The following is a 25438-nucleotide window of genomic DNA, read 5'->3' on the forward strand; positions in this document are numbered from 1 at the left end:
GCCAGAGCATTGGGAGAGTGCGCATGACACTCCTGATCACCAGAGAATTGGGAGACCACACATGACACTCCTGGCTGCTAGAGCATTGGGAGACCGCACATGACAGTCCTAGCTGCTAGAACACTGGGAGACCACACATGACACTCCAGGAGTGTCATTTGCGGTCTCCCAATGCTCTAGCAGCTAGGACTGTCATGTGCGGTCTCCCAATGCTCTAGCAGCCAGAGTGTCATGTGTGGTCTCCCAATGCTCTGGTGACCAGGAGCATCATGTGTGTGTTCCCAATACTCTGGTGGCCAGGAGTGTCATGTGTGGTATCCCAATGCTCTGGTGACCAGGAGTGTCATGTGTGGTATCCCAATGCTCTGGTGACCAGGAGTGTCATGTGTGGTATCCCAATGCTCTGGTGACCAGGAGCATCATGTGTGTGTTCCCAATACTCTGGTGGCCAGGAGTGTCATGTGTGGTCTCCCAATGCTCTAGCAGCCAGAGTGTCATGTGTGGTCTCTCAATGCTCTGGTGACCAGGAGCATCATGTGTGTGTTCCCAATACTCTGGTGGCCAGGAGTGTCATGTGTGGTATCCCAATGCTCTGGTGACCAGGAGTGTCATGTGTGGTCTCCCAATATTCTGGTGGCCAGGAGTATCATGTGTGGTCTCACAAAGCTCTTGCAGGAAGTAGTGTCATGTGTGGCCAGGAGTGTTATGTGTGGTCTCCCAATGCTCTGGTGGCCAGGAGTGTCTTGTGCGGTCTCTCAATGCTCTGGTGACCAGGAGTGTCATGTGTTGTCTCCCAGTGCTCTGGTAGGAAGTAGAGTCATGTGTGGTCTCCCAATGCTCTGGTGGCCAGGAGTGTCATGTGTGGTCTCCCAATGCTCTGGTGGCCAGGAGTGTCATGTGTGGTCTCACAAAGCTCTAATGGCCAGGAGTGTCATGTGTGGTATCCCAATGCTCTGGTGGCCAGGAGTGTCATGTGTGGTCTCCCAATATTCTGGTGGCCAGGAGTGTCATGTGTGGTCTCACAAAGCTCTTGCAGGAAGTAGTGTCATGTGTGGCCAGGAGTGTTATGTGTGGTCTCCCAATGCTCTGGTGGCCAGGAGTGTCTTGTGCGGTCTCTCAATGCTCTAATGGCCAGGAGTGTCATGTGTTGTCTCCCAATGCTCTGGTAGGAAGTAGAGTCATGTGTGGTCTCCCAATGCTCTGGTGGCCAGGAGTGTCATGTGTGGTCTCCCAATGCTCTGGTAGCCAGGAGTGTCATGTGTGGTCTCACAAAGCTCTTGCAGGAAGTAGTGTCATGTGTGGCCAGGAGTGTTATGTGTGGTCTCCCAATGCTCTGGTGGCCAGGAGTGTCATGTGTGGTCTCCCAATGCTCTGGTGGCCAGGAGTGTCATGTGTGGTCTCACAAAGCTCTTGCAGGAAGTAGTGTCATGTGTGGCCAGGAGTGTTATGTGTGGTCTCCCAATGCTCTGGTGGCCAGGAGTGTCTTGTGTGGTCTCACAAAGCTCTTGCAGGAAGTAGTGTCATGTGTGGCCAGGAGTGTTATGTGTTGTCTCCCAATGCTCTGGTAGGAAGTAGAGTCAAGTGTGGTCTCCCAAATCTCTGGTGGCCAGGAGTGTCACGTGTGGTTTCCCAGTGCTCTAGCAGGAAGTAATTTTGTGTGGTTTCTCAATGGTCTTGTTGCCAGGAGTGTTATGTGTGGTCTCCCAATGCTCTGGTGGCCAGGAGTGTCTTGTGCGGTCTCTCAATGCTCTGGTGACCAGGAGTGTCATGTGTTGTCTCCCAGTGCTCTGGTAGGAAGTAGAGTCATGTGTGGTCTCCCAATGCTCTGGTGGCCAGGAGTGTCATGTGTGGTCTCCCAATGCTCTGGTGGCCAGGAGTGTCATGTGTGGTCTTACAAAGCTCTAATGGCCAGGAGTGTCATGTGTGGTATCCCAATGCTCTGGTGACCAGGAGTGTCATGTGTGGTATCCCAATGCTCTGGTGGCCAGGAGTGTCATGTGTGGTCTCCCAATATTCTGGTGGCCAGGAGTGTCATGTGTGGTCTCACAAAGCTCTTGCAGGAAGTAGTGTCATGTGTGGCCAGGAGTGTTATGTGTGGTCTCCCAATGCTCTGGTGGCCAGGAGTGTCTTGTGCGGTCTCTCAATGCTCTAATGGCCAGGAGTGTCATGTGTTGTCTCCCAATGCTCTGGTAGGAAGTAGAGTCATGTGTGGTCTCCCAATGCTCTGGTGGCCAGGAGTGTCATGTGTGGTCTCCCAATGCTCTGGTGGCCAGGAGTGTCATGTGTGGTCTCACAAAGCTCTTGCAGGAAGTAGTGTCATGTGTGGCCAGGAGTGTTATGTGTGGTCTCCCAATGCTCTGGTGGCCAGGAGTGTCATGTGTTGTCTCCCAATGCTCTTGTAGGAAGTAGTGTCATGTGTGGTCTCCCAATGCTCTGGTGGCCAGGAGTGTCATGTGTGGTCTCCCAATGCTCTGGTGGCCAGGAGTGTCATGTGTGGTCTCCCAATGCTCTGGTGGCCAGGAGTGTCATGTGTGGTCTCACAAAGCTCTTGCAGGAAGTAGTGTCATGTGTGGCCAGGAGTGTTATGTGTGGTCTCCCAATGCTCTGGTGGCCAGGAGTGTCTTGTGTGGTCTCACAAAGCTCTTGCAGGAAGTAGTGTCATGTGTGGCCAAGAGTGTTATGTGTTGTCTCCCAATGCTCTGGTAGGAAGTAGAGTCAAGTGTGGTCTCCCAAATCTCTGGTGGCCAGGAGTGTCACGTGTGGTTTCCCAGTGCTCTAGCAGGAAGTAGTGTCATGTGTGGCCAGGAGTGTCATGTGTGCTCTCCCATTGATTTCTACTTCTACTAGAAGTTCTAGATAACACGTTTAAAGGAAATTATACACTTTCATTATTTTTACTTTTTAATTAAAATTTTCACAGATAAATAAAATGCATACATCATATAAATAAGAAACAAACAGCATTAATATATCTAAACACACATTACACTCGTATAATAAAGGAAATTGTGGATCATGGGTTTATGTAATGAAGCCATGGACAGGGATCTGTGCTAGCCAAGGACCCTGATTTCTCTCCCAGCGCATGGCCCTACCATACAGCAAATTATCTTCTGAGACAGAGAAACAAATACTCTGTGATGGAGGAAAATAAAGAAACCAGTAAGACGCAAATCAAATACAGGAGAGAGGACGGGAAACCAGGAGGTGGCTACGCGGGGGGGGGGGGGGGGGGGGGGGATGGGGGACTGGGGCAAATCTAACATCTGGATCACATTCCAATTCGATTCACAGATAACATACACGCATATGATGTTATTTATATATATATACACACTGTATGTGTACTGTATATATATATACATACATACAGTGCATATATACATCTGTTGGCAGTACATGGAACTACATCTACTAGCTTTGGAAGCATTTGCTTTGAGCGGCTCACTAGTATACACACACACACACACACACACACACACACACACACACCCCCCCTTGCTTTAATGGGACTACTATACCATTTTGCCAAGAGTTCTTCATTCCTATCCCCAGACATTAACCAGACAGAACAGAGAGTTCTGGAACTGAGAATGGAGATGTGACGTACGTATGCTCTGTGATACCCCTGAACGGTAACTGTGCACTGATACAATCACCAGTATCTGTCCTGCAGCATCTGACATTTTGCCCAATTCAGACCTGATCATTGGGCTGCAAGTTGTAAGTGATATGGTAAATGCCGCCATGGGAATGTGAGGGGAAAGCCATTTACAATCACTCTCCATCAATGGTTTCCCCCAGGACTTACTCAGTGCTGCGATGGCCGCTGCGGATGACAGCGATCCTCCCTCCCAACGGCCGTAAAATGCCTTTCCAGGGGCATTCCCAGAAAACGCAGGGTTACTGGCCCCAAATGGCCGCAGGGTGTCAATTACCATGCCAGCAGCCAGTGATGCTGCCTTCGCATGGAGAGCATACGCAGAGCATACCGCGCACATGCTGGTTGTCCGATAATCGTCAGGGCTGAATTGGGCCCATTATCAGTGTTAGATTTTAGAGGAATCCAACATAAACAAAAGGTTCTGTTCTTGTTGCTTCTAGGAAGCTCTGGTCATCTCATTACCCCCCGGGCATGATGGGTGAGCGGTCAGTGGCATTTCCAGAAGGAATTTCTTTTAGTTCTGTGGTTGATCCCAATTGACTTCGTCAGGCTGATTTGCGAGTTCCCACCATAGACGTCTGTGTTAAAGTCTTGGTGAAACCCAGCCATAGACGCACATGCGCATCTATGGAGAAATGCACAGCCTATCAGAGGCAGAGATACCCTGGAGCTGTGCCCTGATAGGCTGAGGGGAGTCCCTCAGTATTGGGGAGGAGCTGATTGTGTAAATATGTGCGATGGAGCGGGTGCCTACTAGAGAAGGTGAGTATAAACATTTATTGGATTATTCTACTGCAGAAAAGGATCGGCCAATGGGGGACCCTATAGCTGAGTATATATGTATGTTGTATGTAAGGTGTATGGATGTACTGTATGTTAATAAACTTTTACTTCACAGGGTATATGTGTTTTTATTTTAACATTGGTACTGCTTTGAAACTGCAAGTCCCAGTGGGCCCTTTAATGCATTGCATGCTAGGACTTTCTGCAGGCAGAGAAGGCTTGCTGTTGCTTATAGTTCCACAACTATAATTGAACAACTACAAATATAGTTAAAAGGTATTGATTTTTATACCATTCTATCAACCTGGCAAACCCCCCCCCCCCGGCCCAGGGGTCCTGGGGATAGCCCCGAGCTTCAGCCCTGGACGGAGGAAGCTGGGGGGAGCTTAATTGGGGAGGTCCCCACTCCCCCATGGATCACGACCAGAGCTGACGAGCCAGGGGGTGATGTTTTGGCTGGGTGGAGTCTATATAAAAAGTGTCCCCCAACTGATTCAATATAGTGGTCCTACATCTAGGACATTACTACTTAACTGTGGCTTCTGTATACGCCCCCAATATGGAGCAGGTGCCTTCCACAATCACTTTTTTCCCAGACTTGAAAAATTAGTTAAGGGTAGTGTTGTTATAGGGGGTTACTTGCAGTACCTGATCTACACTGGGACCACACCCAGTCCCGTATTCCGAGCCCCCTCCACGATCACAGACTCTAAGCATCTGGTAAATTCTATAACCGCATATGGTTAGTTCGATCCCTCAGAATGCACATATTCCCGTTACTCGATTCCCCATGCACTGCACTCCAGAACTAACACCAATAAGCATACCTCCCAACAGTCCCGATTTTTTCGGGACAGTCCCGATTGTCAGGGCCTGTCCCGCTGTCCCACCCGCGGGCGGCAGTGTCCCGCGGTGTGGGGGGGCTGTTGGGAGTCCCCCCTGTCAGCTGCTAAGCAGCGGGGAATAAACGCTGTGCGCATGCGCACAGCGTCTATTCCCGCAGCCAGGGGGCTGGGGGCATGGCTAGAGGCTCACAGAGCCTCTGGGTCATGCCCCCATAGCGGCAAAATGGGGGCGTGGCCTCGCGGCACGCAGCAGCAGTGTCCCGCCTGCTGAGCTGCGGAAGTTGGGAGGTATGCCAATAAGACATAAAGGAAAGCCTGGGTTACTTCAGCTGTGTGGTGTGATCACTTAGCTGTATTCAAAAAACTTGTGTCCAACGTTTCGGGGTGCTTACACCCCTTTGTCAAGGTACAAATGGTGAACATTTGTACCTTGTACCTTGACTAAGGGGTGTAAGCTCCCCGAAACGTTGGACACAAGTTTTTTGAATACAAGTTGTTTGATTGAAAGACCTCCGAGTGCCGTTGTATTTTTCAAGCTACCTATCCTGCCACAAACAGGCACCGGGCCCCAGCGCTTTCAGGAGAGTGCCGGCTCGCTACAGTCTGCTATATATATATATATTTATAGTATGTACATTGATCTATTTTTCTATCTGTGCATCGACCCAGACTATATTTTTAATTATGAAATTAATAAACATTATAATTAAACTTTTTAAATAAAATTCATTAAGAGTGCCGCAACAAACAGTCTACTTTCTTTTCTTCTATATTTTGAATCTACCCACTTGACTCTGGGGAGCACAACACAGCAAAACCCCATTACATTGGTTATTTCCTATCATCTCTGACATCACACGTGAATGAATGAGACAACTATGGTGCGGCAGCAGTAATGTTTGATTTGAAGTGTCACATCTTGCTCTGCTGCAGCGCAAACTATAATAATAATAATATTAGGAGGTATAAAGCGCTGTTTTCCAGTTTAGACTTGAGGTGCTAGAATACTAAGATACTAAATAAGCGTAAGGAGTAACAGTCCACAGAACTGAGAGAGAAGCATCTGGGCTGCAGTTGCGTATGTCAGCACGTGAGCCCCGAATCTGGTTCTGAAGGTTCTAGATTGGATACCTCTCATACTGTGCAAGGGAGCAAGACCCAGAGAGTCAGAGCCAGACATGGGTAGTACTAATCGTCCTGCAGTATGGGATCAGAAGCTGGGTCAGATACCGGAGGCCCTGGTAATGTAGGGCTGGGAAAGTCAGTAACCATCTTCCAGGCAGCCGGTGACGGGAATAAAGAATAGGTGTTATGTGACTGGGACGGGGCTATTTGGGTGCATTCTGTACCATCTGTAAGCAGGGCAATTCTGTTTCTGGGATACCAACGGTAGAGGGCATGATGCAAGTATATCTGTAGGCATATCTTCTGAGGGATGTAAGAGTCTGATTGTGGCTCATACTTGATGTATAAGTGTCAGATGCACCAAGGTTCCACCATGGTCAGTGTGTTGTAGTTCTGATCCCCATGTAATTCCAGCTGGTTGTCTTGTCCTGTGATCTCACATAAGGACCTCTGTATTATCAGGATTCAGCTGCAGCCAGCTGGCATCATCTACTCCTGGAGCTCAGCTAGACACCATGTAGGGTACTGGTGTGTAGCGTATATACTGCATACAGAATTGAGGACAGTATAGAACCCTGTGGGACACCACATGGCAGCGACACTGTTGATGATGAGTAATATAATCCAGATGAAGCTCTCTGTAACCTGCTGGTGAGATATCAACCAGCTGAGGACTGTGCAATCCAGTCCACAGAAATTCTTCAGGTGATCAATCAGAATCCAATGGTCCAAGATTTCAAGTGCTGCAGAGATCCAGAAGTATAAATAGGGTGGCAGGGGGGGGGGGGTTATGCAAGATGACCAGTGGCTGACCAGGTCCAGGAGGGAGATGGAGTGTGAGATGACCAGCAGCTGAGGAGGAGATGGAGTGTGAGATGACCAGCAGCTGAGGAGGAGATGTAGTGTGAGATGACCAGCAGCTGAGGAGGAGATGGAGTGTGAGATGACCAGCAGCTGAGGAGGAGATGTAGTGTGAGATGACCAGCAGCTGAGGAGGAGATGGAGTGTGAGATGACCAGCAGCTGAGGAGGAGATGGAGTGTGAAATGACCAGCAGCTGAGGAGGAGATGGAGTGTGAGATGACCAGCAGCTGAGGAGGAGATGGAGTGTGAAATGACCAGCAGCTGAGGAGGAGATGGAGTGTGAGATGACCAGCAGCTGAGGAGGTGATGTAGTGTGAGATGACCAGCAGCTGAGGAGGAGATGGAGTGTGAAATGACCAGCAGCTGAGGAGGAGATGGAGTGTGAAATGACCAGCAGCTGAGGAGGAGATGGAGTGTGAGATGACCAGCAGCTGAGGAGGAGATGGAGTGTGAGATGACCAGCAGCTCAGGAGGAGAGGGAGTGTGAAATGACCAGCAGCTGAGGAGGAGATGGAGTGTGAGATGACCAGCAGCTGAGGAGGAGATGGAGTGTGAAATGACCAGCAGCTGAGGAGGAAATGTAGTGTGAGATGACCAGCAGCTGAGGAGATGGAGTGTGAAATGACCAGCAGCTGAGGAGGAGATGGAGTGTGAGATGACCAGCAGCTGAGGAGGAGATGGAGTGTGAGATGACCAGCAGCTGAGGAGGAGATGGAGTGTGAAATGACCAGCAGCTCAGTAGGAGAGGGAGTGTGAAATGACCAGCAGCTGAGGAGGAGATGGAGTGTGAGATGACCAGGTCCCGGAAGGAGATGGACAGTGAGATAACCAGCGTCTCAGAAGGGGATGACTTGCAATATGACTACCAGCTGAGATTGTGTGATAACCAGTGGCTGAGAAGGGAATGGAGTGTGAGATGACCAGCGGCTCAGTAGGAGAGGGAGTGTGAGATGACCAGGTCCCTGAAGGAGATGGACAGTGATATGACCAGCAGCTGAGGAGGGGATGGAGTGCAGGATAACCAGTGGCTCAGAAGGGGATAGAGTGTGATATGACTACCAGCTGAGAGGAAGGTGGACTGTGTGATGACCAGTGGCTGAGAAGGGAATGGAGTATGGTGATGACCAGCGTCTGAGAAGGGAATAGAGTGTGAGATGACCAGCGGTTGAGAAGAGGATGGGGTGAGACATGACCAGCAGCTGTGCAGAGGAGTGCAAAATGACCAGCGGCTCAGTAGGTGATGGATTGCGAGATGACCAGCAGCTGAGGAGGGGATGGAGTGCAGGATGACCAGCGGCTCAGAAGGGGATGACGTGCAATTTGACTACCAGCTGAGAGGAAGTTGGACTGTGAGATGACCAGTGGCTCAGAAGAGGATGGGGTGAGAGATGACCAGCAGCTGTAATGGGGGGTGGACTGTGAGAAGACATGGGGTGTATCAGGGGGTTGTGAGATGACCAGCAGCTGAGAATAGGATAGCGTCTATTCGCAGCTTAAGACTGTACCGGTCATGTCTCCACTCTGATCCCGCTAGCCCATGACACATACCCCGATGCCTCCACTCAGATCCCACTAACCCATGACACATGTCCTGATGCCTCCTCTCTGATCCCGCCAACCCATGACATGTTCTGATGCCTCCACTCTGATCCCGCCAGCCCATAACACATTTCCTGATGCCTCCACTCTGATCCCGCTAGCCCATAACACATATCCTGATGCCTCCACTCTGATCCCGCTAGCCCATGACACGTATACTGATGCCTCCACTCTGATCCCGCTAGCCCATGACACATGTCCTGATGCCTCCACTCTGATCCCACCAGCCCATGACACATGTCCTGATGCCTCCACTCTGATCCTGCTAGCCCATGACACATCCTGATGCCCACACTCTGATCACGCTAGCCCATAACACATACCCTGATGCCTCCGCTTTGATCCCGCTAGCCCATGACACATACCCTGATGCCTCCACTCTGATCCTTCCAGCCCATGACACGATCCCGCCAGTCCATGACATATAACCTGATGCCTCCACTCAGATCCTGCCAGCCCATGACACATCCTGATGCCCACACTCTGATCACGCTAGCCCATGACACATATGCTGATGCCTCCACTCTGATCCCGCCAGCCCAAGAAACATATGCTGATGCCTCCACTCTAAACTCGCTAGCCCGTGACATGTCCTGATGCCATCACTGTGATCACACTAGCCCAGGACACGTCCTGATGCCTCCACTCTGATCCCGCTAGCCCATGACACATCCTTATGCCATCACTGATCACACTAGCCCTTGACACATGTCCTGATGCCATCACGGTGATCCCACTAGCCCATGACACATACCCTGATGCCTCCACTCTGATCCTGCTAGCCCATGACACATGATCCCGCCAGCCCATGACATATAACCTGATGCCTCCACTCAGATCCTGCCAGCCCATGACACATGATCCCGCCAGCCCATGACATATATCCTGATGCCTCCAGTCTGATCCTTCCAGCCCATGACACATACGCTGATGCCTCCACTCAGATCCTGCCAGCCCATGACACATACGCTGATGCCTCCACTCTGATCCCGCTAGCCCATGACACATGTCCTGATGCCTCCACTCTGATCCCGCTAGCCCATGACACATGTCCTGATGCCTCCACTCTGATCCCGCTAGCCCATGACACATGTCCTGATGCCTCCACTCTGATCCTGCTAGCCCATGACACATGTTCTGATGCCTCCACTCTGATCCTGCTAGCCCATGACACATGTTCTGATGCCTCCACTCTGATCCTGCTAGCCCATGACACACCCTGATGCCCACACTCTGATCATGCTAGCCCATGACACATATGCTGATGCCTCCACTCAGATCCTGCTAGCCCATGACACATATGCTGATGCCTCCACTCTGATCCTGCTAGCCCATGACACATATGCTGATGCCTCCACTCTGATCCTGCCAGCCCATGACACGTCCTGATGCCATCACTCTGTTCACGCTAGCCCATGACATGTCCAGAAGCCTCCACTCTGATCACACTAGCCCATGACACGTCATTATGACATCACTCTGATCACACTAGCCCATGACACGTCCTGATGCCTCCACTCTGATCCCGCTAGCCCATGACACATCCTTATGCCATTACTGATCCCGCTAGCCCATGACACATTTACTGATGCCTCCACTCTGATCCCGCTAGCCCATGACATGTCCTTATGCCATCACTGATCACACTAGCCCTTGACACATGTCCTGATGCCATCACGGTGATCCCACTAGCCCATGACACATAACCTGATGCCTTCACTCAGATCCTGCCAGCCCATGACACATGATCCCGCCAGCCCATGACATATATCCTGATGCCTCCAGTCTGATCCTTCCAGCCCATGACACATACGCTGATGCCTCCACTCAGATCCTGCCAGCCCATGACACATACGCTGATGCCTCCACTCTGATCCCGCTAGCCCATGACACATGTCCTGATGCCTCCACTCTGATCCCGCTAGCCCATGACACATGTCCTGATGCCTCCACTCTGATCCCGCTAGCCCATGACACATGTCCTGATGCCTCCACTCTGATCCCGCTAGCCCATGACACATTTCCTGATGCCTCCACTCTGATCCTGCTAGCCCATGACACATGTTCTGATGCCTCCACTCTGATCCTGCTAGCCCATGACACATGTTCTGATGCCTCCACTCTGATCCTGCTAGCCCATGACACATATGCTGATGCCTCCACTCTGATCCTGCCAGCCCATGACATGATATCGCCAGCCCTTGACATATATCCTGATGCCTCCAATCTGATCCTTCCAGCCCATGACACATGATCCCGCCAGCCCATGACATATAACCTGATGCCTCCACTCAGATCCTGCCAGCCCATGACACATGATCCCGCCAGCCCATGACATATATCCTGATGCCTCCACTCTGATCCTTCCAGCCCATGACACATACACTGATGCCTCCACTCTGATCCCGCTAGCCCATGACACATGTCCTGATGCCTCCACTCTGATCCTGCTAGCCCATGACACATATGCTGATGCCTCCACTCTGATCCTGCCAGCCCATGACACGTCCTGATGCCATCACTCTGTTCACGCTAGCCCATGACATGTCCAGAAGCCTCCACTCTGATCACACTAGCCCATGACACGTCCTGATGCCTCCACTCTGATCCCGCTAGCCCATGACACATCCTTATGCCATTACTGATCCCGCTAGCCCATGACACATTTCCTGATGCCTCCACTCTAATCCCGCTAGCCCATTACACGTCCTTATGCCATCACTGATCACACTAGCCCTTGACACATGTCCTGATGCCATCATGGTGATCCCACTAGCCCATAACACATATCCTGATGCCTCCACTATGATCCCTCCAGCCCATGACATATAACCTGTTGCCTCCACTCAGATCCTGCCAGCCCATGACACATGATCCTGCCAACCCATGACACATACGCTGATGCCTCCACTCTGATCCCGCTAGCCCATGACACGTATCCTGATGCCTTCACTATGATCCCGCTAGCCCACGACACGTCCTTATGCCATCACTGATCACACTAGCCCTTGACATATGTCCTGATGCCATCACTGTGATCACACTAGCCCATGACACGTCCTTATGCCATCATGGTGATCACACTAGCCCATGACACATCATGATGCCTCCACTCTGATCACACCAGCCTATGACACATTTCCTGATGCCATCACGGTGATCACACTAGCCCATGACACGTCCTTATGCCATCATGGTGATCACACTAGCCCATGACACGTCATGATGCCTCCACTCTGATCACACTAGCCCATGACACATGTCCTGATGCCATCACTCTGATCACACTAGCCCATGACACATGTCCTGATGCCATCACTCTGATCACACTAGCCCATGACACATGTCCTGATGCCATGACTCTGAGCACACTAGCCCATGACACATGTCCTGATGCCATCACTCTGAGCACACCAGCCCATGACACATGTCCTGATGCCATCACTCTGATCACACTAGCCCATGACACATGTCCTGATGCCATGACTCTGAGCACACTAGCCCATGACACATGTCCTGATGCCATCACTCTGAGCACACCAGCCCATGACACATGTCCTGATGCCATCACTCTGATCACACTAGCCCATGACATGTCCTGATGCCATCACTCTGAGCACACCAGCCCATGACACATGTCCTGATGCCATCAATCTGAGCACACTAGCCCATGACACATGTCCTGATGCCATCACTCTGAGCACACTAGCCCATGACACATGTCCTGATGCCATCACTCTGAGCACACCAGCCCATGACACATGTCCTGATGCCATCACTCTGAGCACACCAGCCCATGACACATGTCCTGATGCCATCACTCTGAGCACACTAGCCCATGACACATGTCCTGATGCCATCACTCTGATCACACTAGCCCATGACACATGTCCTGATGCCATCATTCTGAGCACACTAGCCCATGACACATGTCCTGATGCCATGACTCTGAGCACACTAGCCCATGACACATATCCTGATGCCATCACTCTGAGCACACCAGCCCATGACACATGTCCTGATGCCATCACTCTGATCACACTAGCCCATGACATGTCCTGATGCCATGACTCTGAGCACACTAGCCCATGACACATGTCCTGATGCCATCACTCTGAGCACACCAGCCCATGACACATGTCCTGATGCCATCACTCTGATCACACTAGCCCATGACATGTCCTGATGCCATCATTCTGAGCACACTAGCCCATGACACATGTCCTGATGCCATGACTCTGAGCACACTAGCCCATGACACATATCCTGATGCCATCACTCTGAGCACACCAGCCCATGACACATGTCCTGATGCCATCACTCTGAGCACACTAGCCCATGACACATGTCCTGATGCCATCACTCTGAGCACACTAGCCCATGACACATGTCCTGATGCCATCACTCTGAGCACACTAGCCCATGACACATGTCCTGATGCCATCACTCTGAGCACACTAGCCCATGACACATGTCCTGATGCCATCACTCTGAGCACACCAGCCCATGACACATGTCCTGATGCCATCACTCTGAGCACACTAGCCCATGACACATGTCCTGATGCCATCACTCTGAGCACACCAGCCCATGACACATGTCCTGATGCCATCACTCTGAGCACACCAGCCCATGACACATGTCCTGATGCCATCACTCTGAGCACACCAGCCCATGACACATGTCCTGATGCCATCACTCTGAGCACACCAGCCCATGACACATGTCCTGATGCCATCACTCTGAGCACACTAGCCCATGACACATGTGCTGATGCCATCACTCTGAGCACACCAGCCCATGACACATGTGCTGATGCCATCAATCTGAGCACACTAGCCCATGACACATGTCCTGATGCCATCACTCTGAGCACACTAGCCCATGACACATGTCCTGATGCCATCACTCTGAGCACACTAGCCCATGACACATGTCCTGATGCCATCACTCTGAGCACACTAGCCCATGACACATGTCCTGATGCCATCACTCTGAGCACACCAGCCCATGACACATGTCCTGATGCCATCACTCTGATCACACTAGCCCATGACATGTCCTGATGCCATCATTCTGAGCACACTAGCCCATGACACATGTCCTGATGCCATGACTCTGAGCACACTAGCCCATGACACATATCCTGATGCCATCACTCTGAGCACACCAGCCCATGACACATGTCCTGATGCCATCACTCTGAGCACACTAGCCCATGACACATGTCCTGATGCCATCACTCTGAGCACACTAGCCCATGACACATGTCCTGATGCCATCACTCTGAGCACACCAGCCCATGACACATGTCCTGATGCCATCACTCTGAGCACACTAGCCCATGACACATGTCCTGATGCCATCACTCTGAGCACACCAGCCCATGACACATGTCCTGATGCCATCACTCTGAGCACACCAGCCCATGACACATGTCCTGATGCCATCACTCTGAGCACACCAGCCCATGACACATGTCCTGATGCCATCACTCTGAGCACACTAGCCCATGACATGTCCTGATGCCATCACTCTGAGCACACTAGCCCATGACACATGTGCTGATGCCATCACTCTGAGCACACCAGCCCATGACACATGTGCTGATGCCATCAATCTGAGCACACTAGCCCATGACACATGTCCTGATGCCATCACTCTGAGCACACTAGCCCATGACACATGTCCTGATGCCATCACTCTGAGCACACTAGCCCATGACACATGTCCTGATGCCATCACTCTGAGCACACTAGCCCATGACACATGTCCTGATGCCATCACTCTGAGCACACTAGCCCATGACACATGTCCTGATGCCATCACTCTGAGCACACCAGCCCATGACACATGTGCTGATGCCATCAATCTGAGCACACTAGCCCATGACACATGTCCTGATGCCATCACTCTGAGCACACTAGCCCATGACACATGTCCTGATGCCATCACTCTGAGCACACTAGCCCATGACATGTCCTGATGCCATCACGGTGATCACGCTAGCCCATGACACATGTCCTGATGCCATCACGGTGATCACGCTAGCCCATGACACATGTCCTGATGCCATCACTCTGAGCACACCAGCCCATGACACATGTCCTGATGCCATCACTCTGAGCACACCAGCCCATGACACATGTCCTGATGCCATCATGGTGATCACACTAGCCCATGACACATGTCCTGATGCCATCACTGAGCACACTAGCCCATGACACATGTCCTGATGCCATCACTCTGAGCACACCAGCCCATGACACATGTCCTGATGCCATCACTCTGAGCACACTAGCCCATGACACATGTCCTGATGCCATCACTCTGAGCACACTAGCCCATGACACATGTCCTGATGCCATCACTGATCACACTAGCCCATGACACATGTCCTGATGCCATCACTGATCACACTAGCCCATGACACATGTCCTGATGCCATCACTCTGAGCACACCAGCCCACTACATCCACCCTCACTCATTTATTTTGCCAGCACCATTTGTATGAGGAGATGATATAAAGTCTGTCAGGACATGGCTTCCTCCCCCGCTCTCTTGATGTCGCTGTCTCCTACCATCTGCAGCTGTCACACAGAGACCTATCTCATCTCCTGGACTTTTAAACATAATGTTTGAAGGGAACATATTGTGGTTTCCTTTTTTAGAGAGTCCTACAGTATATACCTATATCTTATAGGAGAAGCTCAGAGTATAACCCAGGGGTGTGGTCCATAGTAATGTACAGTATCATAGGCAGTGGAACATATGACATCAGTATAGAATGACTCCCTCAGTACTAGATACAGAGCCTGCCCCTTGTGCTTCTGGGTGACATATAACATTTAAACGCGCCGCTAACCTCCTACCTAGTGGTTCCTCTGTCTGACGCAGGTGTCAGCTTATTCTCATGTCATAATCAGCCTATGCTCCTCATTAGTAATACAGACATCTCCTGCAGCTCGGAAGGAGCGATTCCAATAAAAAGTCCACTCCTCCCACCGCCAGGTCCAGCTCATCACCACGGAGGATTCACAGAATTAGTAGATGAGTTTTTCAAGGTTTATTCTTTCACAACTCTACAAAAATACAGTTCTATTTGGGGAGTAAATTCAACATTTCTTTCATTTCACCTTTTCTGGAGACTCCCGGCCAGAAAAGGTCACACACCAGGAAGTCACTAGCGGGAGGGACATCTGATAAGAAGCTCGGGAGTCAACCATCCCGGTTCTTTGAGGACACCTCAGTGCTATCAGGTCTGCTGGTCACTGCTGGTCATCTCCTGGCGATGACGGGGTCTTTTGGCACAGGGTAAAAGTATCATTCGGCAGTGAAATCCTTGTAAGCGACGGTCAGTTTTTTAAGGTGCAAATATTTTGTCGCAAGTGAAGCTAAAATTGATGGGGTGGCACAAGGTCCTGTGCGTCACTGTCACACCATGTGTATGGCACTGACAATATAAAGTGTGTGACAAGGTACGCCTCTGTCCTTTCCATTACAGTCCTCCACCACTCAGCACCAGACCCCTTAATTCCCCTGCACTGAGTCCTGTCTCTGTGTCCTCCTGATCTGTGTCCAGAGAATCATCATCGCTCTGACCTCCTAACATCACCTGCTGGACAGCCAATGTGGCTCCATCCGATGTCAGTGACTGCAGACTGTCTGCTCCGAGACCACCAGGAGCTGAGAGTGTCACTACAGCACCTGAAACATAATAACACCAAGAGTCAGAGAGAGTGCAGCTGGGAGATTGTAGGCCAGCATACAGCGGGTAGTGAGGGCAGGGGGAGTGCAGCTGGGAGAGAGTGTAAGCCAACATATAGCGGATAGAGATGGCAAGGAATGTGCAGCTGGGAGAGTGTAGGCCAGCAAACAGCAGGTAGAGAGGGCAGGGAGAGTGCAGCTGGGAAAAAGTGTAAGCCAACATATAGAGGGTAGAGAGGGGAGAGAATGTGCAGCTGGGAGAGTGTATGCCAGCACACAGAGGGTAGAGGGAGCAAGGAGAATGCAGCTGGGAGATTGTAGGCCAGCACACAGCGGGTAGTGAGGGCAGGGGGAGTGCAGCTGGGAGAGAGTGTAAGCCAACATATAGCGGATAGAGATGGCAAGGAATGTGCAGCTGGGAGAGTGTAGGCCAGCAAACAGCAGGTAGAGAGGGCAGGGAGAGTGTAGCTGGGAGAAAGTGTAAGCCAACATATAGAGGGTAGAGAGGGGAGAGAATGTGCAGCTGGGAGAGTGTATGCCAGCACACAGAGGGTAGAGGGAGCAAGGAGAATGCAGCTGGGAGATTGTAGGCCAGCACACAGCGGGTAGTGAGGGCAGGGGGAGTGCAGCTGGGAGAGAGTGTAAGCCAACATATAGCGGATAGAGATGGCAAGGAATGTGCAGCTGGGAGAGTGTAGGCCAGCAAACAGCAGGTAGAGAGGGCAGGGAGAGTGTAGCTGGGAGAAAGTGTAAGCCAACATATAGAGGGTAGAGAGGGGAGAGAATGTGCAGCTGGGAGAGTGTATGCCAGCACACAGAGGGTAGAGGGAGCAAGGAGAATGCAGCTGGGAGATTGTAGGCCAGCACACAGCGGGTAGTGAGGGCAGGGGGAGTGCAGCTGGGAGAGAGTGTAAGCCAACATATAGCGGATAGAGATGGCAAGGAATGTGCAGCTGGGAGAGTGTAGGCCAGCAAACAGCAGGTAGAGAGGGCAGGGAGAGTGTAGCTGGGAGAAAGTGTAAGCCAACATATAGAGGGTAGAGAGGGGAGAGAATGTGCAGCTGGGAGAGTGTATGCCAGCACACAGAGGGTAGAGGGAGCAAGGAGAATGCAGCTGGGAGAGTGTAGGCCAGCACACAGCGGGTAGTGAGGGCAGGGGGAGTGCAGCTGGGAGAGAGTGTAAGCCAACATATAGCGGATAGAGATGGCAAGGAATGTGCAGCTGGGAGAGTGTAGGCCAGCACACAGCAGGTAGAGAGGGCAGGGAAAGTGCAGCTGGAGAAAGTGTAAGCCAGCACACAGCAGGTAGAGAGGGCAGGAAATGTGCAGCTGGGAGAGTGTAGGCCAGCACACAGCAGGTAGTGAGGGCAGGGAGAGTGCAGCTGGAGAAAGTGTAAGCCAACACATAGAGGGTAGAGAGGGCAGGGAATGTGCAGCTGGAAGAGTGTAGGCCAGCACACAGCAGGTAGTGAGGGCAGGGAATGTGCAGCTGGGAGATTGTAGGCCAGCAAACAGCAGGTAGAGAGGGCAGGGAGAGTGCAGCTGGGAGAGAGTGTAAGCCAACACATAGAGTGTAGAGAGGGCAGGGAATGTGCAGCTGGAAGAGTGTAGGCCAGCACACAGCAGGTAGTGAGGGCAGGGAATGTGCAGCTGGGAGATTGTAGGCCAGCAAACAGCAGGTAGTGAGGGCAGGGAGAGTGCAGCTGGGAGAGAGTGTAAGCCAACACATAGAGGGTACAGATGGCAAGGAATGTGCAGCTGGGAGAGTGTAGGGCAGCACACAGCAGGTAGTGAGGGCAGGGAAAGTGCAGCTGGAGAAAGTGTAAGCCAACACATATAGGGTAGAGAGGGCAGGAAATGTGCAGCTGGGAGAGTGTAGGCCAGCACACAGCAGGTAGAGGGGGCAGGGAGAGTGCCGCTGGGAGAGTGTAGGCCAGCACACAGCAGGTAGAGAGGGCAGGAGAGTGCAGCTGGGAGAGTGTAGGCCAGCACACAGCAGGTAGAGAGGGCAGGGAGAGTGCCACTGGGAGAGTTTAGGCCAGCACACAGCAGGTAGAGAGGGCAGAGAGAGTGCAGCTAGGAGTGTGTAGGCCAGCACACAGCAGGTAGAGAGGGCAGGGAGAGTGCCGCTGGGAGAGTGTAGGCCAGCACACAGCAGGTAGAGAGGGCAGGGAGAGTGCCGCTGGGAGAGTGTAGGCCAGCACACAGCAGGTAGTGAGGGCAGAGAGAGTGCAGCTGGGAGAGTGTAGGCCAGCACACAGCAGGTAGAGAGGGCAGGGAGAGTGCTGCTGGGAGAGTGTAGGCCAGCACACAGCAGTTAGAGAGGGCAGGGAGAATGCCGCTGGGAGAGTTTAGGCCAGCACACAGCAGGTAGTGAGGGCAGGGAGAGTGCTGCTGGGAGAGTGTAGGCCAGCACACAGCAGGTAGTGAGGGCAGAGAGAGTGCAGCTGGGAGAGTGTAGGCCAGCACACAGCGGGTAGAGAGGGCAGAGAGAGTGCAGCTGGGAGTGTGTAGGCCAGCACACAGCGGGTAGAGAGGGCAGGGAGAGTGCCGCTGGGAGAGTGTAGGCCAGCACACAGCAGGTAGAGAGGGCAGGGAGAATGCAGCTAGGAGTGTGTAGGCCAGCACACAGCAGGTAGAGAGGGCAGGGAGAGTGCCGCTGGGAGAGTGTAGGCCAGTACACAGCAGGTAGAGAGGGCAGGGAGAGTGCCGCTGGGAGAGTGTAGGCCAGCACACAGCAGGTAGAGAGGGCAGGGAGAGTGCAGCTGGGAGAGTGTAGGCCAGCACACAGCAGATAGAGAGGGGACTATACATCTTACACCTGGCTATGAGCACAGAGACTGGACTCTTACCATCCCCCATGTCTCCATGCTGGGATGCGCCTCCGGCAATCGAGTCTGGCCAGAACCTCTGCACAGGGCGGCTTTGACCACTCTTCTTCTTAGTCTTTGGAGTATCCGTTGTGCTGGAATCCAACATGGGCTGCAGGATTCTGCGTCGTGCGTTTATAAACCTGAAGGTGGAAAATGGTGTACACCAAACACAATGTAATAACTCCAGGTATAATGGCCGAGTAGCTATAACCTTTGATGCAGACAGCGGGGGCTTCGCTCATAACATGGATTCACAATTACCTGTACAATCGCTATTCTGTGATTTCCGCACTTCTGCGAAAATCTACATTCACAGCCGATCGCAGATTCAGAGATGGCAGTGACAGTTTTGTGGGAGCAGTTTGGATAATACATAAGTATACAGACCACTCGAGGGGGGAGGGTCGCGGCGGTGTGTGATGTCACACACAGCCGCTGCAGCCTGAAACATGGCCGACCTGTGCAGACAGTACAGACAGTCCCGGGGTTCCCTCACTCCCAGGACACGTGTAATACAGACAGTCCCAGCGTCCCCTCACTCTCAGGACACGTGTAATAATGACAGTCCCGGTGTCCCCTCACTCTCAGGACACGTGTAATACAGACAGTCCCGGCATCCCCTCACTCTCAGGACACATGTAATACAGACAGTCCCGGTGTCCCCTCACTCTCAGGACACGTGTAATACAGACAGTCCCGGTGTCCCCTCACTCTCAGGACACGTGTAATACAGACAGTCCCGGCATCCCCTCACTCTCAGGACACGTGTAATACAGACAGTCCCGGCATCCCCTCACTCTCAGGACACGTGTAATATAGACAGTCCCGGCGTCCCCTCACTCTCAGGACACGTGTAATACAGACAGTCCCGGGGTTCCCTCACTCCCAGGCCACGTGTAATACAGACAGTCCCGGTGTCCCCTCACTGTCAGGACACGTGTAATACAGACAGTCCCAGCATCCCCTCACTCTCAGGACAAGTGTAATACAGACAGTCCCGGCGTCCCCTCACTCTCAGGACACGTGTAATACAGACAGTCCCGGTGTTCCCTCACTCTCAGGACATGTGTACTACAGACAGTCCCAGCGCCCGCTCACTCTCAGGACTAATACAGACAGTCCCAGCGTCCCCTCACTCTCAGGACACGTGTAATACAGACAGTCCCGGCGTCCCCGCACTCTCAGGACACATGTAATACAGACAGTCCCGGCGTCCCCTCACTCTCAGGACACGTGTAATACAGACAGTCCCGGTGTTCCCTCACTCTCAGGACATGTGTACTACAGACAGTCCCAGCGCCCGCTCACTCTCAGGATGTCACACGTAGCCGCGACGGAGCGCGGCGGGTACAGTACTCACCCGTCCGCGCCCGCCGCCGGCTAGCGTGTGCAGGCTCCGGTCTGCGGTGTGCAGGTAGCGGCAGCTCTGGGTAGGGATGGCAGCAGTAGTGGTGCCGGGAGGCCGGCGTCGCCATCTTGGTTGAGGGCAGGAGACAGATTGGCCCAGAGTGGAGGTTCCCTCCTCATCCTGTGCTGACAGCCAATGGCAGCCATCCCCTGGGGATATAGGGGATCTGCCTAGGCTGTTCAGTGTCAGTGCAATGAGTCTTTGGAGTCATTCACAACTCCTAGCTGATTCCCGGATCCTGGCTCTTTCTCTCCTGACTCTGGTGCCTTGCTTCCTGCATCTTGCTACAAGGAAGTTTTCTCCTGACACCAATGCTGCAAGTCCTACCTAGTGCTTGTTCCTGCTTGTGTCCCAGAATTACCCTGCACAGCTTTCCGCTGTCCTCCTTCATACAACTCATTCATTCCATCATCTTTCAGTCATCCGGATCCATTTCTTCTGTCATCAAATCAACCTCCTTCCGGATCCTCATCTATGTACTCTGGCTCACCAAGTATACGTTTCCAGATTTCCCTGCCCGTTATTAGTATTGTGCTGGACTCTATTTAATTTATTCCAACTGTCACTTAAAGAAGTATTTGAGTGAAGTTTATCATTTATGAAATCAGTTATTAAACCTGCACGTTTCAATCCTACTCCTCCTGGTCCGTCTCCGGTTCCTGTGCACCGCACGACTCCATCCAGCCCTTTAGCCGTGACAGTTTGCACTGACCCGATGGAATCGGGTGAAGCACAGGCCTCCATGACGGATGTTCTTCAAGGCATCATGGCTCGATTGGAACAAGTAGAGACTACCCAGCGTCAAGTGGCTCAATTTCTCCAGACCTTGTCATCACCTCAGGTGGCTCCCTCAGTTTCAGCAGCACCAACCTCCGGAGCTTCGGCCTCTGCTGCTCCCCCTGGGCCAGCTGCTCCTCACCATCTACACCTGTCAACCCCCAGTAAATATGACGGGTCCCCGAGGGGGTGTCGAGGATTCCTGAATCAATGTGACGTCCATTTTACCCTCCAGCCTTCCAATTTCCCCTCTCCCAAGACTCGGGTGGCTTACATCGTGTCCCTACTGGCGGGTCCAGCCCTGGAGTGGGTGTCCCCCCTTTGGGAGCGTGCGGATCCCATCCTCAATAACTATGAAGAGTTTGTGGCCTCCTTCCGTCGCATCTTCGACGAGCCTGGCAGAGTGTCCTCCGCAGCCACAGAGATCCTAAGGATTCGTCAGGGCAGTCGCCCAGTGGGACAATATGTCGTACAATTTCAAACCCTGGCTTCCGAACTCAGATGGAACGAAGAGGCTCTCGTTTCTGCCTTCTGGAACGGCCTAGCCGGGCGCATCAAGGACGAGTTAGCAACTCGCGATTCTCCTTCCACCCTGGCTGAACTCATTTCATTATGTAACAAAGTCGATCTGCGACTCCAAGAACGCCAACTTGAGAGGAATCGCTCTGATCGCCTTCGCCCTCGATTTCCTTCCAATGTCGCACCAGCCTCCAAACCAACCCCGCCTCCTGCGGTGTCAATAGATGAGCCCATGCAAATCAACCGCTCCCGTCTCTCTCTCGAAGAGAAGTCCCGAAGACGGCGAGAGAATCTATGCATGTACTGTGGCTCCTCAGCTCACTTATTGGCTTCCTGCCCGCTGCGGCCGGGAAACGACCGCTCCTAATCTCCCCGAGGGAGGTCCGATTAGGAGTCTTGCTTCCATCTCCCTCTTCTTCTGATTCCACCATTCCGGTTACCCTTGTGTGTCCCCAAGGGAGAAAAAGAGTTCAGGCCCTATTGGACTCTGGAGCAGCGGGAAACTTCCTTTCTTCTTCTTTTGTCACCCAACATGCCCTGCCTGTGCAACCCCTGGATCACTCGCTGGTCCTCACTGCAGTGGATGGGAGTCGAATTCGTAGTGGACAAATCACCCATCAGACCACCCCGGTGACACTGCTCATAGGTGCTCTACATCAAGAGACCCTCGAATTCTTCATTCTTCCACAGTCCTCACACCAAATGGTCCTGGGCCTTCCCTGGCTCTCCAAACATAACCCACACATCGATTGGACCAATATGGAGGTCAAGGCCTGGGGAACAGATTGCCAGTCTACTTGCATTCCTCAGATCCTTCCGGTCTACCAGACCCATCCACAACGTGAGGGTAACTATCCTTCATCCTCTTCAGCTCCACCCTTGTCGATACCCGCACCATATCGTTCATTTACAGATGTATTCAGTAAAGGTGGTGCCGACACCCTGCCTCCTCACCGTCCTTGGGACTGCCCGATAGAGCTGGTGGCCGGGAAATTCCCTCCTCGTGGCCGCATCTATCCCCTGTCGCTACCTGAGACTGAGGCCATGTCCTCGTACATTCAAGAGAACTTAAACAAAGGTTTCATTCGACCATCTACTTCTCCGGCCGGGGCCGGGTTTTTCTTTGTGAAAAAGAAGGATGGCGGTCTTCGGCCATGTATCGACTATAGGGGCCTGAACGACATCACCATTAAAAACCGCTATCCCTTACCCCTTATCGCAGAACTATTCGACAAGATCAGAGGGGCAGCAATCTTTACTAAATTGGACCTGCGAGGGGCCTACAATTTGATCCGGATCCGTCCAGGTGACGAGTGGAAGACGGCTTTTAACACGCGCGACGGCCACTATGAATACCTGGTGATGCCCTTCGGCCTTTGTAACGCCCCCGCCGTCTTCCAACAGTTTGTAAATGATATCTTTCGGGACTTGCTGTACCACTCCATCGTAGTCTATCTAGACGATATACTCATCTTCTCTCCAAATCTTCAACTTCACAGACAGACAGTGTCCGAAGTCCTACGACGTCTTCGCCAAAATCAACTGTTCTGCAAGTTGGAGAAGTGCGTTTTTGAGGTCACGTCCATTCCATTCTTGGGTCACATTCTCTCCGCCACTGGGATAGAAATGGACCCAGAGAAGGTGAGAGCCATCCAAGACTGGGCAGCCCCCACAACACTCAAAGGAATTCAGAGATTCCTAGGGTTCTCAAACTATTACTGGCGATTTATCCGGAACTTCTCTACTATCGCTGCTCCCCTCACTGCTCTCACTTGCAAGGGAGCTGATCCAAGCCGATGGTCGCCAGAAGCATCCTCTGCCTTCCAGCAGTTAAAGAGAGCATTCATAACGGCACCAATCCTCCTCCAACCAGACCTCGACAGGCCCTTCATTCTCGAGGTGGACGCATCCTCGGAAGGGATCGGGGCCATCTTGTCACAAAAAGGTGAGGATCAAGAATTACACCCTTGTGCCTTCCTCTCCAAAAAATTCCTCCCGGCAGAGAAGAATTACCCCATCTGGGAACAGGAGTTGCTTGCAGTCAAAACTGCGTTAGAGGAGTGGCGATACCTTCTGGAGGGGGCACGGCATAAGATCACCGTGTATTCAGACCACAAAAATCTGTCCTTTCTTAAACAGGCTCAGTGCCTTACTGCCCGCCAAGCCCGTTGGGCCATGTTTTTTGAACGCTTTGACTTCCAAATTAAATTCCGACCTGGAACCACGAATACTAAGGCAGACGCTCTATCCCGCTCCTTTGAGACGACCTCTGACCTAGAGACACCTCCTCGTCCAATCCTCGATCCACTGGTCTTCGCCCAAGTAACCGTACAGCCATCTCCTCCTCCAGGTAAAACGTTCGTTCCCCCCGAACTCCGCAAGAAAATATTGTCATGGGCACATTCTTCCCGCTTCGCAGGGCACGCAGGAGCACAAAAGACCTTGATGTCCCTGTCACGTTCTTATTGGTGGCCAACCATCCGCCACGACGTAACCAACTTCGTCGCTTCTTGTGTAAGATGTGCTCAGCATAAGGTGCCCAGAACAACTCCCGCTGGTCCTCTCCGCCCTCTAACCGTTCCCACAGAACCATGGACCCATCTGTCAATGGACTTCATTTGCGAACTACCTCCCTCAAAAGGTCATACCGCAATCTGGGTAGTGGTCGACCGATTCTCGAAAATGGTCCATTTTTTCCCACTAAAAGGTCTCCCCTCTGCTCCAGTACTGGCTCAGCTATTTATCTCAACCATTTTTAAACTTCACGGACTGCCCAAAGAGATTGTATCCGACCGCGGAGTACAGTTCGTTGCAAAGTTCTGGAGAGCTCTCTGTGCCGCGGTACAGGTCAAACTCAAGTTTTCCACTGCCTTTCATCCCCAGACCAATGGCCAGACAGAACGGGTGAATCAAGACTTGGAGGCCTTTATCCGACTGTTTGTCTCGTCGTCCCAAGATGACTGGGTGGATCTTCTCCCGTGGGCAGAATATATGCATAACAACTCCTATCACTCTTCCTCCGGAACCACCCCCTTCTTTACAGTATTCGGCAAACATCCACGATCTCCGGATTTCTCAGAATTATCCTCTTCCGAAGTTCCTGCAGCAACCACTTCATTACAACGTTTTGCTAAAATCTGGTCGGATGTCCACACCGCTCTTCTTAAATCTTCCGCCCGATACAAGAGGATGGCAGACAGGAAAAGAAGGGCAGCGCCCAGATTGAAAGTCGGAGACCGGGTATGGCTGTCTACCCGCCATATACGCCTCCGTC

At 52.1% G+C, this 25438-nt stretch overlaps 1 protein-coding gene across 3 annotated transcripts in view; it reads right to left on the reverse strand.

The window, feature by feature from the left end:
* Nucleotides 1-14859: 14859 nt before the first annotated feature.
* Nucleotides 14860-25438, reverse strand: part of PKNOX1 (PBX/knotted 1 homeobox 1) — a 123299-nt gene continuing 112720 nt past the window's right edge. For 2 of the 3 annotated variants that reach the window (XM_083171430.1, XM_083171431.1), the window contains exons 10-11: nt 19440-19600; nt 14863-16587 (exon numbers count right to left, since the gene is read on the reverse strand). In XM_083171430.1, the coding sequence (XP_083027556.1) occupies nt 16379-16587; nt 19440-19600 (370 nt within the window). In that variant the 3' untranslated portion in view covers nt 14863-16378. Of the gene's footprint in view, nt 16588-19439; nt 19601-25438 lie in introns of all 3 variants that reach the window. The other variant, XM_083171432.1, reaches the window with a different exon arrangement.

This window comes from Crinia signifera, chromosome 2, assembly GCF_055691185.1.
Source record: "Crinia signifera chromosome 2, ASM5569118v1, whole genome shotgun sequence".
Lineage (NCBI taxonomy): Eukaryota > Metazoa > Chordata > Amphibia > Anura > Myobatrachidae > Crinia > Crinia signifera.